The following is a 13563-nucleotide window of genomic DNA, read 5'->3' as shown; positions in this document are numbered from 1 at the left end:
CCTACCGAGGTGAGGACCCGTAACTGCCCTGGAGGTGTGGGGAGGTGGGAATGTGCTGAAGGAGAACTAGAGGCAGAAGAGATCCAACGCAGGAGTGTGCTGCTCTGCTTCATCGTTTCCATGTGTGCTGAATTCACATGGAGTTTTCAGTTCTGATGACTAACTTCTTTTCTTCATGGGAAGAAGCCAACTGACAGCTCCTCGGCCCAAACCGTTTTTTTTACTGCCTTTTAACCACGCTAGCTCTGCCTTTTCCTGTAATTCTTAGGCCACAGTGGCTTTCCCTTGAATCAGGAGATTTTTATTGCTGATTTGGAGCATGCTGAGAATAACCTTATTCCTGCTCACAGATTTGCCACATCTCCCTCCTTTGGAAAGGAGTGGCCTTACGTTTTATTTTAGCTCCAACATCTGTTGGTGTCCTGTATTTCAAGACATGACAATCAGGCTTGAGGGAAGGCAGTGAGTTTGATGAGGTTGCTTTTGAAAGTGGAGGGTTGGGTCACTATCCCTGAAGGTATTTAAAAGATGTATAGACGAGGTTCTTAGGGACATGGTTTAACGTCAGAGTTGGGTTATGGTTGGACTCGATGATCTTGAGGGTCTCTTCCAACCAAAATGATTCTATTCTAAAAGATGCACGTGTGCAGAGTGGCACAGGCTGAGGATAAGCACAGGCTTCATAGAAAGGGATCGGAGCACCCATAGTTAGAAATAATAGTAAAGCATTGCAAATGCTGGGAAGCGGAAGGGAATTGCAGTCGTGGTTGGGGGGATTTCCCTATGTGGAAGGGATGGAAAGGACAGTAAAGCAGAAAAAGGATTTTTTTTTTAATAGGGTGAACTGGGGTGGATAGTGGATCCCACTCCCCAGATGAAGGTCCCAGAAACGCAACTTTGTGCTGGCTTTGTCAGAGCAATCATGGGGCTCCCAGGAATGTTTGGTCAAACTTTGAGGAGCCCTTTTGGGGATCTTCATCAACCCCTTCTCCGCCTGTGGTACACACGAAGCTGTTGGGAAACTGCTAATATTCACTGCAAACCAGCCAGTGCTGCATTTTTAACCCTTCCTCGGTGTTCTGCCGCTCTCAAAGACACTCAACCTTGGTGACTCTGTCACCTTCCAGCCAGCTTTTATCAAGTGATGGTGTTCCTGTCCTTCCCTGGCTTTCCTCACCTCCCGTCTTGTCTTCTTCTCATTCTCTCTTTCACCATTTAGTTCTTCTCTTCCTCTTCCCACACACAGACCTCTCACTCAGTGCTTCTGTGTTCTGCCCGTGAGCAACCAAAATGAGACCTCCTGCTCTTCTTTCCTGCTAATTGCTGGTACTTCTTCTCTAGTTTCTATTTCATTTTATCTTTGTTTAGTACCATAAATTGTAGTGGCACTTTCCCTGTGTTATTCGTTGCTCCTGACATCACAAGAGTTCATCGGTGCTGACCTTGGTATGAGGATTGCACCATCATGAGAGCAATAAAAACCACATGAAAGCATTTTTTTGGGGACCTATCATCTAGTTCGTTAGATAAGCAGATTGTCATATTACCTGCTAGTTCCCAGAAGTGTAACAGTCACTTACTGTACAAGGATCATCAAAATCTGTCATGTATGGCTCTCTTTGACTTATTAATGTACAGTATTAATTTGGTTCAGCATCCTCTTTTGCAACAGATCTTGCTCAAGAGCAGGCTGCCGTTATACCAAGACTTTCTTCTTCTCAGCTTGTTGTGGATGACACCACAATATAGATAAATTTTAAAATGGGAATGACTGGTAATTGGACATACAAAAGTGGGTAGGAAATGGAAGAAACCACAATGACAAGCAGGAGGTCAGTGGGTTGTACTTGATATGTTTCTTCTCTGAAGACCAGAGGGTTTTTCCTGTAAAATGTCAAGGGTTTGGGGCTGCAGTATTTGAAGCTGAAGCACACAGTAGATTAAACGGACATGGAGAGTTAGTGCAGACAAAGAAAAAATAAATCTTCACCTGGTACCCCTAACATCTTCCCTCTGTTGAGCAGTCATTATAGCTTCTGGATCAAAATAGGTTGACCTATTTCTGATTGGTTTAATTAGCAAGGTGGGAAAACCCGGAGAGCTGCCTGTGCTTTTGCCCACCCCAGCACCAGAACACGAGCAGCACGAATGCATCAGTGCCAGGCGAAACCCGGGCTGGAGGCTGCTCCTCGTGGCCGTGCCAGCACTCTGGCTCTGCAGACACCGGGGACCAAGGCATCGCAGGTCTGGGGCTTGGGCAGCAAGGAGTTGGCAGTTGGAAGGGACCTTCCCAGCTCCCCCAGTGCCACCCCTGCCATGAGCAGGGACATCTTCACCAGCTCAGGTTGCTCAGAGCCCCATCCAGCCTGGCCTGGGATGTCTCCAGGGATGGGGCATCCACCACCTCTCTGGGTGACCTGGGCCAGGCTCTCATCACCCTCAGTGTGAAAGATTTATTCCTTATCTCTAGCCTGAATTTCCCAGTGTATTTCTGGCTGCAGACTCCACACAAGCCATACTGGGATGAGCTGTGCTGGGATGAGCGATGGAACCTCTGCCACCAGGCATGGGCAGCTGGTACCTGTCCCAGGTCAGAGTACCAGTCTCCCAGTACTGTCCCATCCTGGTCTGAAGGGCCGGGTTGGAGCCTCAGTTCCAGCTCCGCAGTGCCGGGTGCTGGGCTGGGGTTCTGTCCGGGGTCTCAGTCTCCATCCCCGAGTCTGAGCACCCACGTCCTCTCATGCTCCTGTCCCAGCCCCTCGGTCTGGGCAGCTGGGCCGAGGTTCTGGGGTGGGGCGTTGGGTCAGGGCTGCTCCTGCTCCGGGCTGCCCTGTCCCGTGGTCCCGCTCCCGGGCGGCGCTTTAGGAGCCGATCCCCGTCCCGGGGTCACAGCCCGGCTCTCGGTCCCTGTCCCGACCCCCCCCCACGGTGCGCCAGCTCGGCGGGAACGGAGGGGGCCGGGCCGAGCCACCTCCCTCCCCCCTCCCGCGGCGGCCCCGCCACCACCGCCACGGCCGGGCGGGGCTACCGGCGGCGGGGCCGCACACAGCGCCTGTGCTGAGGGGCAGGGCCGGGGAGGCGGGCGCCCCTTTCCCTTCTCCTCCCCTCCCTCCGCTTCCCGTCCCTGCCCCTTCCCCCCATGGCGGCGCTGGGCGACACGGCGCGGCTGGCGGCCGCGGCGCAGCGCGGGGCGGCGGCGCTGTGAGGAGCCGCGCGGGGCCTGCGCGGCGCGGCGCCGGGCGGGCATGGCGGGCCGCGGCCGCCGCGCCTGGCTCAGCGTCCTGCTGGGGCTGGTGCTGGGCTTCGTGCTCGCCTCGCGCCTCGTCCTGCCCCGCGCCTCCGAGCTGGCGGCGGCGGCGCGGCCCCGCCGAGCCCGCCCGCAGGGCTGCCGCCCGCCGCCCGCTGCCGCCGCCCCGCCGCGCCGCCCCGGCCCGCCGGCACAGAGCTTCCTCTTCGTGGGGGTCATGACGGCGCAGAAGTACCTGCGGAGCCGTGCTGTGGCCGCCCACCGGTGAGAGGGCTGGGGGGGCGCAGCGCCGCTCGGCTGCTTTCGGCTGGGCTCGGGTGCGCTGGTGTCTGTTCGGGTGGGTTCGGCTGGGTTCTGTTCGGCTCGGTTCGGCTGGGCTCGGCTGTCGGCACGGCCGTTTGCCCTGAGGAGCGGCTGAAGTAGGAGCCCCCGGGCGGGAGGTCTACCACGGCGGGGCCCTTGCGGCCGGGATCCCCGCGCCGGCCAGGGGACCGGTCGCCTTTCCGTGAGGCGAATGTGAGCGAGCAGAGAGGGGCCCCTCAGAGGACGCTCAGCCCCGGCTCTCGCCGCACCAGCCCGACTGCAGGGTGGGCAGCGCTGAGGCGCTGGCCGGAGTGAAGGGTGCGGGCAGCGAGGTGTCCCGAGCGCTCCTCCGCTGCCTGGACAGCTCGGCGGAGACGTGAGGGGTTGAATTGAACCTCGTCGATGCTCTCGCACGGTCTGGTTGAGTCAGTACCTGGCAGACAGCCGCACTGTAGCGAGGGGGCACCCACCGCCAGTCACCGGGGTGGTTGAGGTGCTTCCCTTGGCGCTTCTGCCTCGGGCATGGCCCCGTCACGCTGGTGCAGTCCTGGGCTGCTTCTGAAGGGAGCCAACAGCCTGATAATAGTAAAGTTTGGGGACTGCAGTATCTCCTTGGATAGGAAAAAAAGGAACGTTGCACCAAGCCGAGAGCATGTGCTTAGGAATGAGACTCGGAAAAATGCATCTGGGAACAAAGAATAAAACCGGCCTGTGCTCACTGAAGCTGTAAGTGATGTTGGACTAGGTAGCAAAACAGCTTGAATGGGGAAAGGTCAGTTTTGGTGAAACATTGTAAGCTTTGGGCTGGGGAAGCCAATGCAAGAACCGGGGCCTCTGAGCCATGTGTTTATTACCTGAGTACGCCTATTTTTGGAGCAGGGACAATCTTTGTGCTTTGCGCTGCATGCTGCTCGCCGTAGCCCATGGTACGATCTCCAGCCGTAGCTGGATATTGCTGCGAGCACCGTGCGCTAACGGGACTTCAGTCCAAAGCCTCAGTGCTATCAGAATAATCATCTCGCCTGTGGCGTTGAAGAAACTCTGCACTGAAATATACTTATTGCTCTGGCATTCGCACCAGCAGGCAGTGCTGGGAGGCTGTGTGGGAAGCCTACTTGGGAAATCCAAAAGAGTTAAGAGCTAAAATGTTAGCTCGGGTATACCCCAGCTCTGATTGAGCACTGCACAGTTAGTGCCATCAGAGGAGCAGCCAGGAGCTCTGGGGCGGATCTTTCTCTAATACAACATCCCTTTTAGTCTTGCGCTAGAACAAACCCTTCTCCATCTCCTGCCTGCCCAGGTTGAGAAGTACTTGACCATATTGGCCAATAAGAATAAGATGGCAAAACCACATATGATGGACCATCTCCTCCTCCCCTGCCCAGCCCCAGTTTTGGGAAATGGTAGTTCTCTTTATACCAGCATCAAATGCAGTAAAATTGCTTAATTTGGACATATTATCCACCAGCGAGGGTTTTAATGGAAACTTAATTCCTTCTTTCATCAGTAGACCTGTAATTAAGTTACAGAGGGTGTGTGATTGGTGCTTTGAAATAGGTGAAAGAATCTGTTTCTTCAGGGTTGTGTATTCTTCGCTGTGTGGTTTGAAGCATTTTGGATTGCAAACCTCATGAGCCGTGTAATTTACATTAACATACAGAAAGGCTGGAGTCGTGTTGGGACATCACATAACAGGTTTTATGGCAGGATAGTTTGTCTGGCATGCACCAGATTTTATGTCAAGAATTCAAGAAAGGGAAATTTATCACGATATTGTCCAGAGATAAGTGTTAGTTGTGGAGCCTTAAGGATTCTTGTCCCTGGCTTTGCCCATGCTTGCTGAACAGTCCTGTGCTGTGGGAGAGCTGGCTTTACAGAACCATATCTGCAACATCAGCTCGCGCAAAAAAATGGCTAAAGATGCAACTTAACAAATCCGGCTAATGGAATCGGGCTCCTTCAGCCCTCAGAAGGAGATCTGAGTGTTGCTTTTTACTGCATTGCTCTTTTGGTTTAACCTCTAGAGATGACGTCGGCTCTCAGAAGGGACGAATAAAGAGACCTCTTAACATTGCGGTAGGGCTAGATGCGTTTTTCTCCCCTCTGTTGGTAAAAGAATCGAGCTAATGTCCTAGTGACAGGAAGACATCTTTGGGGGAAGGTGGGGAGGGGGGAAGAGGAAGACAAACCTGAAATCTTAAATGGCTTTTGATTGCCATGAAGTACTCAAGCAGACAATTGCTGGGATTACTACATTGACAAAGCATCCTGGTGAGCTGAATCGCTGGCACAGCGAGCGAAATGGGAAGCTGCTAGCAAGGCATTCCCGGGGTGGCAGCGTGTGCAGAGCCTTGATACCGCGCTAGCTGGAGCGCTGAGCGGAATTAGGGATTCAGAGGCTGAATACCTCCAAATTGCTGTGGCTCAAAGGCCATTTACAGACACATCTAAAAGGGACTGAAGCGGAAAGCATTTGCTGATCCTTGCTGCTGTGAATCCAGATAGGGTCTAACAAGAGGGGAAGCAATCCACTTCCTGAACATCAATCATGAGTGAAATGACCACTGCAAGGCAAAACGGGCCTGCTGGATTTTCAGGAGACGCCGGCTCTTTGAAACAGTCATGCTTTTGTAGTCTGCGAGGCAGAGAATAAGCTTTAGATCCACAGGTTTTCGGAAGGCAGATTTGTAGCTTCAGTGGTTATTGCATCTGACAGCCGGGTTAGCGGAGCTTCCCTTCCAGGAGGCCGGTGAAGTGCAGCAGCAGCAACTTTGGTGTCACATCAAAGGAGAAGAGTCAGGAAAAGAGCCGTGCAGGAAGGAGTTAAGGTAGTGCTGGGGTTCAGGGAAAGTGCAGCAATATGTGCTAATGGTTTTGCAGTTGCGGGGAGTTGTTCTAAAAGAGCTGCAGGAAGGAGAAGATGGGAATAAGCAATCTCCCAGAAGATTTGTCTGCTGTCTCAGGAACAGAAATATCAGGCAGTTAACACCCGCCCCCCCCCTTTTTTTTTTTTTTTTTGCATAGCGACTAGATTTCCTGGGAAACGTGGTGAGAGATGAGTGTGAATGCAGTTTATGGTGAGATGTCAGAGGCTGGCCTTTGGCAGTATCTGCAGGAACACAGTCACAATACTTCTCAGTTCCGTACAGTCCCCACGGCACTTTGAAGTGCCACGAGGCCACACGCACGAGGATGGTGAGAGATGCTGTTTGGCAGTACTGGGCAGTGATGCTGGGGCTGCTGCTGCGCTGTCCTGCTCCCATGGCAGAGCAACACTCTTCGGGAGGCTTCGTTTCAAACGTGGTGGCTTATAGGAAACAGACTGTACTGGAATCTAAATACCTGAGTGCTTGGAAAAGCTTAAGTGAAAGGCAGCCAGAAGGATTTGGGGTCTAGAGGAGTTTGTATTATCTGTCTAAGCCCACTCTAGCTGCTGCAGAAGTGTAATACAAAACACATTTTTGTGCTTCTTTTAAATTTGGAGCCTTGGTTCAGGTGACTGGGTGCTATTCAGATTTAGTCCTTTCTGGTTGCTAATGAGATAATGTGATAGATTGTGGACTGTGCACACTTAAATCTTGGGAGGAGGTTGTGTGAAGTGACTTTAGACATCATGACAGTGCAATACACATTTTGCCCAACATATCGATCATACCACAGTATTGCAATAGTGAAAACTCGGGTGTGTCCTGCTCTTACATCCTTTAGCAAAAGTATGACATACTTTAGCACACCTAGCAGTAAGCAGTTACCTAAAATTTGCAAGATTGTTTATGGAACAATATAAAACACATGCAGTGAGAGCAACTGGCATTGGTGCATGGGGGATAAGGAGGCACTAAGTCACCTACATACCCTGAAATAATAATATCACCCAGACCTCTGGGACACTTGGGCCTTGATTTCAGTCGGAACCACAGAGTATCTGTGTGCCTGGGGGTGATGGGTCCATTTCTGTCTCTGTTGCCACAAGGAAGGTAGATGGATAACCATGGACAGAAAACTGGCATCACTTTAAGTTGGAGGAGTTTAATCCAAAGGACTCTAAAGAGCTGTGGAAACTGCTTGGGTTCTCCATTAAAGCTAGATACCACACTGTCCAGCAAAAATTTGAAAGCAGCTCTCCCTCAGAATCTGAATTCTGTAATGCAGATCTGAACTGACAAGCTCTTTTAAACCTATCTGGAAATTTTAAAAAAGCAGCATGTTTTTCTGACTTCTCGTGCTGGTCATCTGCAGCACCATGTGCAGGAGCAGCGTGCTGGTTCCCGTGCTCAGTTCTGCTGGCCAAGCTGTGGTTCGTTGCCTCCCCTATAGCAACCGTTGCTGGAAAGATGGGACCTTGAAAAATGCTTACGCAAAACTAACCCTAATTCAACATCAAATTTAGCTGAGCCATGTATTCAATAAATCCGTCTTTTAGGTCTGTTACCTTGTTGAGTTCTTCACAAATTATTATTTTCTTCAGTGTAATTATACCAGATTACTATTTCTCAAAAACATAAAAGGTTTTGCTCATCTCCACTAAAGGAGGTTCCCAAGCTGCAGACAAAAAACAAATAATTTTTTGGTAATCATCTCCAATTTGGGTCTCTACAAAGGGAGCACTGTCTGCATAGCACTGCTGACTGTGCTTCTGCTGAGTCTGCAGAGCTGATAGCAGAGCAAGGTAATACAAATAAATAATAAACACTGGGAACTGAAGATAAAACATTCCAGATCTGTGCTTCTCTTGCTCCAAGCTATGCTTTTTAAACTTCTTTTTAAATGAAGAACTCACTTATGACAACATTTGGTAACTATAGTAGTTGTCACTTTTTAGCTAATACTGGGCTTTTTTTAGCACTCTTGTTGTGCGCAGATTCTTCTGGATTGCATAAAAAGCTGTACCAGCCATGATAAAACCTTTGCACCCAGTTTGCTTGTGACTTGCTCAGGTGAGGGTACACATAGGATACCCTATGCACAAAACCAGTTAAGAGATGTTAAAATTGACTTGTTAGCCACCAATATCGGAGCAATCCTAACTAAAAGGTTTATTCTAAGAAAGTGTTACCTAATTTTTCTGTGTATGTGTTTGTTTAAATTGCACTTTTGTTCCCTTGTCAAGGGTAGCTTCTAGTTTGTTGGAGCTACGTGCCCTGTGTGCTGAGAGAAACCAGGTCGCGCACCCTCGTACTCGCTTTCAGCACTGCTCAAGGGGAAGGTAACGGAGAGCCTTACCATCCTGATTCATGCAATTCCTCCTGTTTAACCGAGTAGATTCAGATTACACAGAAGAGATAAGGTTGGGATCTGTCAGAGCAGTTTGGTTGCTGTGTTTTTTAAATGACCGGTTCAGTACCTGTATCAGTTGTATTCAGAACCTGATATTTCTCTCTGGACAGAGTTGAGACGGCCTTAAGCTGGGTAAGGCTACCAGCAATGACCACGCAGGAGGTGGTCTCTGCAAGTACAGGTGCAGGAGCCTGGTGGCAGAAACGCTGTGACCACATTTCCTTTAAACAACTGAGGGTGATGGGGAGTCCCTCTGGGGGGAAGGAAGGTGTCAGGTTTCACTAAAAATATTTTTTACTATCCAAGGTATGATTACTTTGCAGATAAAATCTGCAAGTCTCTAACTATTAGAGAAGCCTTGAGGAGGAAGGCAATGTCCACTCATGGGAGTGAGTGCTGGTGGGGCCACAGGAGGTTTGAGACCGTAGCTCTGTACTGGAGGAGCCAAAGGGGTCAAGTTGCTGCCCATAACCTGAGAGCAGACATGCTTAACTAGGCTGAACGTGGGAGGATGGGTAAGAAACGTAGCTGTTAACACACTGATCTGCAGGATCACTAGTGATTGAGCCAGGTCTGATTCTTTGCCATGTCAGATAAAAAACCCCTAATAGTAGCTTTGATCAGAATTAATCCCTGCATTTACCAGTCCTTAGTTCTGCTGATAGCTGGGGTCAGAAAAATGTACTTACAGTTCATCTTACAATCTGTGGTTTCGCTGCTTGGGTTGGGTGCAAGATGTTTCCTGAGCAAACTGTTCTGTATATTTCTCCCCAAAAAGGGGCTGTGTGGAGCAGTGAGCTGTGGCTTAGACATAAGGAGCAGCACATGGCGACTCCCATTGTTTCAGCCTCTGCTGAGCAGCACTTGCGTTGACACAGACACTTAGGCAATTTTTTCGATGTGGGAACGTATTTTGTCTGTCTGAGTTCAAACAAATGATCAAAACCACAGTCACGACACCGCGAGTCGTGTCATCCTAGAAATTGTGTTGTCACAGGAAATGAGCAACAGCTTAGTCAAGCTGAGCTGGGGCACAGTCAGCATGGGATCCCAAGGCTGAAGTAACGTTGTGGTGCGACCCAAGTTGCATGTTGATCTTGGGGTTTGGTTATCGTTAGGGCACAGTCTTTGCGTGTTGTGACCCCGACGTATGCAGGGATATATCTCTGGTTTAGTATGAAACTTAAATATGGCCCAGATCCATAATAAAATGGGGTCAAACTGGCCTTGAGCTGAGGGGTTTAGCATGATACAAGGACTGGGAATCAAACAAGCCAAGGTTTATGGATGTACACGTTTTGTTCTTGTTCCCTCTTTATTGAACGGGAATGCTTCTCTAACAGTACTTAAGGAGGTCCTGAGGTGAGGAAGCCTGGTTGGAGAGCAAGGAGTAAATTTAAACTGGGAACCAACAGAAGGGGCAGAGACTGCTCCTTGAGAGTCCGGAAAAGAGCTAAAGCTTGGAGTGATAGAAGACCTCGTGCATTGCCCACAGTTTGTAAACATCGCAAAGGCAGATTTTTCAGGATATGGAGAGCAAGTTTGAAACTTCATTGTTTGCTTTTGAATAAAAATTCAGTAAGCAGAAATTTCCATGACACTTTAGATTATAACTTCACCTGGTGATTGTCTGGAAAGTGTCCTGGGTCCACCTAAAGCCGCGTTGGGAACTGATCACAGTGGATGAGATGAGCTGCATTTCTCAGTAGCTTCTTCTGCCTTTTCTCTTTATGATATTAAAATTAGAATGTAGTAAGTAATAAATAAGTCTTTTAACCTTAGATTGGGAGTTGATATGGGAAGAGCAATTTACAGTGTCGTCTTGAATGAAAAGACCAGGTGATTTTTATGTGGAGTGTGGGTGTCAAATAAACAGAGGAACTTCCTTAATAGTGAAAGTTCAAGATACGAGCATATCTTATTTTAAAATGGGCAGTTTTCAATGCTTTAACAGGGTGTGACTTTCTAACCAGTAGTATGGTGCATTAATTGCATCACTGATGATGAGTCCTCATCACCTCTGTCGCGAAGTCAACAGGAATGTTTCCGCTGGCTTCACTCTGTGCTCTTGGGGGAAGCTGGGATCTAAACCTTTGCTATGAAACACTACCCATAGCGGTAAGAAATCCAGAAGACAAAGCTTTTAAAGTAATTGGGTGATATTCATTACACAAAGCTGAACTAGGGTGTAACTGTTGAGGTGTCGAAGTTGATGTTTAGTTAGTACTAATTAAATACCTTTACTTTTCCCGGTGAGACTTAAGGAATATTTCTCCTGAAATATTTGTACATTTCAGACTTTGTATGGTAGCTAATTCTGGAGATTTCAAATTTCAGATGGTCTGTACTGCCCAAAATCTGCTCTGCTTTTGGCAAGAAACCTGTGTTGAGAGGCATCTGGTCAAAGTGACAGTGATGCATTGAGGGAATACTGTGTCCTGTGCCTTAAGAGTGTTCTCACATTCAGCTTTGAACAGAAGTTATATTTGGAGCACAATTGTCAAACATAATTAGAAAATATTCTCCTCCTATAGAAGAAGGGGCAAAATCTGCTGGTTTACTAATAAAAATAGTTTTCTTTGAATTTCTGTGGAGACGTGAAATCTGCTTTTTCCCAGGTAGAATTTGAGAAAATGGTACTGCAAGCTTAAAATTCATGATTTTTATGGCGAGGCTGTAACAGTTAGATGATTGCAGATCCTCCCTGGAGGCAGTGAAGTGTTCTGCAGCCTGCCTTGAGGGAACCATCCTTCCTGCAACACAAGTGACCCAGTTTGCCCACACAGACGGGTTGGATTTGGCAGAGGGGAGCAGGGAAGGTGTGGAGCAGATGTTGTTGCTGTGTGCCATCTCACAGGAAAGGCTCCTCTTTTGTGATGTTCCTTTCAACTCAAATCTGAAGTATGTGGAAAGCTGCTGGAGGTGCCAGTGCTGGTAGCAGCAGGTCATCCGTTGAGATTACGTGTTTTGGATGCACCTCTTGGGGTTACTTTTCTACTAGTCCTCTGCTGGAGTGGGCAGACCTGTTTGAGGTTGGTGTCGCTTGCTTGCTCTGCGCTTCTCTGGCTGTTGCAAACAGGTTGGAGTGTTTTATTTCTGTCGAAGCCCTACCTGCTTCTCCATGTAGCATCTGAAAAAGTTGCTGTTTGGTTGGTTTCTCACAGGATACTTTATTCCTCACAAGTTCTTGTGAAATTTGCATCTATTTACTCTTTGGAAGTCAGTACTTCTGAATGCACATTTGAGATTTGGGGAAGTTGGGAGGTGGATATGATGCTGAATTACTTGCAGGGAAGCTTTGGAATCATTAAATCCAGTTGTATGTGAATTGTTCACCCATCTTGGCTCCCTTTGGTTTCTCTCTGTATCTCGTGACCCATAGCTGTTACACCAATACTAAATGTGCTTAAGAAAGCCTGCCTGCCACTAGTGAACTACTACTATTGAATTATTTTTCTGTCAGAGCTGCAAAAATGATATTCAGCTGCTTGTCATGTCAGAATTTTTTGTGGGTTATACCATTTGCTCTGTGTGCTATCTGCATTTCTTAGTTGCATGGAAAAAAAAATCCTTCAAGGCATATAAAGAGAAAATTTGTAAAGCAGATTAGGTGTAGTTCCTTTGGGTGGTCTCTGGTAGCACCCTCCCTGCTTTGGTTCGCATACTTAATTAGTCCTTATTGTCTTTTTCTATCTAGAACATGGTCCAAAAGCATTCCTGGCAAGGTTGAATTCTTCTCCAGCGAGGGTTCAGACACCTCTATTCCCATCCCCATCGTGCCGCTTCCAGGTGTAGATGACTCCTACCCACCCCAGAAGAAATCTTTCATGATGCTCAAATACATGCATGACCACTACTTGGACAAATATGAATGGTTTATGAGAGCTGATGATGACGTTTACATCAAAGGGGACAAGCTAGAGAACTTCCTCAGGAGTTTGAACAGCAGCGAGCCCCTTTTTCTCGGGCAGACTGGCCTCGGCACCACGGAGGAGATGGGAAAGCTGGCGCTAGAACCGGGTGAGAACTTCTGCATGGGGGGACCAGGAGTGATCATGAGCCGGGAAGTCCTGCGGAGAATGGTGCCCCACATTGGCGAGTGCCTGCGAGAGATGTACACCACCCACGAGGACGTGGAAGTGGGAAGATGCGTACGGAGGTTTGCGGGAGTGCAGTGTGTATGGTCCTATGAGGTAAGGATGGGGGAATGGAGGATAACATGTGTGTTTTAGGGGATATCAGGAGAGGGTGGGAGAGGCTGGCAGCAGGGGGTTGCTGTCGTGTGTCTGTGCAGCGGTTCCTCCAGAGCTCAACTCCCTGCTCAACTCGACCATCCAGCTGTACCATTTCTACACTCTTTGATTCCTGTAAGCGTCACCCTGGGATAGACCTACACAAATACAGAAGTGCAACAGTAAGAAGAGAAATGAACCCTGACATTAGGCACATTGGGGCGAGGGGAGGAACATTCATCATTCATAAGAGATATTTTTATTTAGACAGGAAAGGAATAACCTTAAATCAAAATGGCCATGGGTCCCTGCAGTCTTGACTGTCCAAGCCTCTTTTATCTTCTTTAGCTGGGTATGTCATGGTGTCGGTGTGGAAAATAGATGATACAATTCCTGTGCGACTTACTGCAGTTGAAATGCGCAAAGCTGACAGATGTTTGCCCTGACAGTGACAGTTTTTTCCCCAACCTGCAGCCATGCCAGAGATATCTCATGGTGGCTGGC

At 48.8% G+C, this 13563-nt stretch overlaps 1 protein-coding gene across 1 annotated transcript in view; it reads left to right on the top strand.

Moving 5' to 3' along the window:
• The first annotated feature begins 3137 nt into the window (after nt 1–3137).
• The window catches only part of CHSY1 (chondroitin sulfate synthase 1), a 72067-nt gene continuing 61641 nt past the window's right edge, over nt 3138–13563 (top strand). Inside the window, exons 1-2 of the mRNA XM_065076716.1 lie at nt 3138–3511; nt 12525–13020. Coding sequence (XP_064932788.1) covers nt 3246–3511; nt 12525–13020 — 762 coding nt within the window. The 5' untranslated portion in view covers nt 3138–3245. The remainder of the gene's footprint in view (nt 3512–12524; nt 13021–13563) is intronic.

Source organism: Columba livia, chromosome 11 (genome assembly GCF_036013475.1).
Source record: "Columba livia isolate bColLiv1 breed racing homer chromosome 11, bColLiv1.pat.W.v2, whole genome shotgun sequence".
In the NCBI taxonomy this organism is placed as follows: domain Eukaryota; kingdom Metazoa; phylum Chordata; class Aves; order Columbiformes; family Columbidae; genus Columba; species Columba livia.
This window is presented reverse-complemented; position numbering and strand designations above follow the sequence as displayed.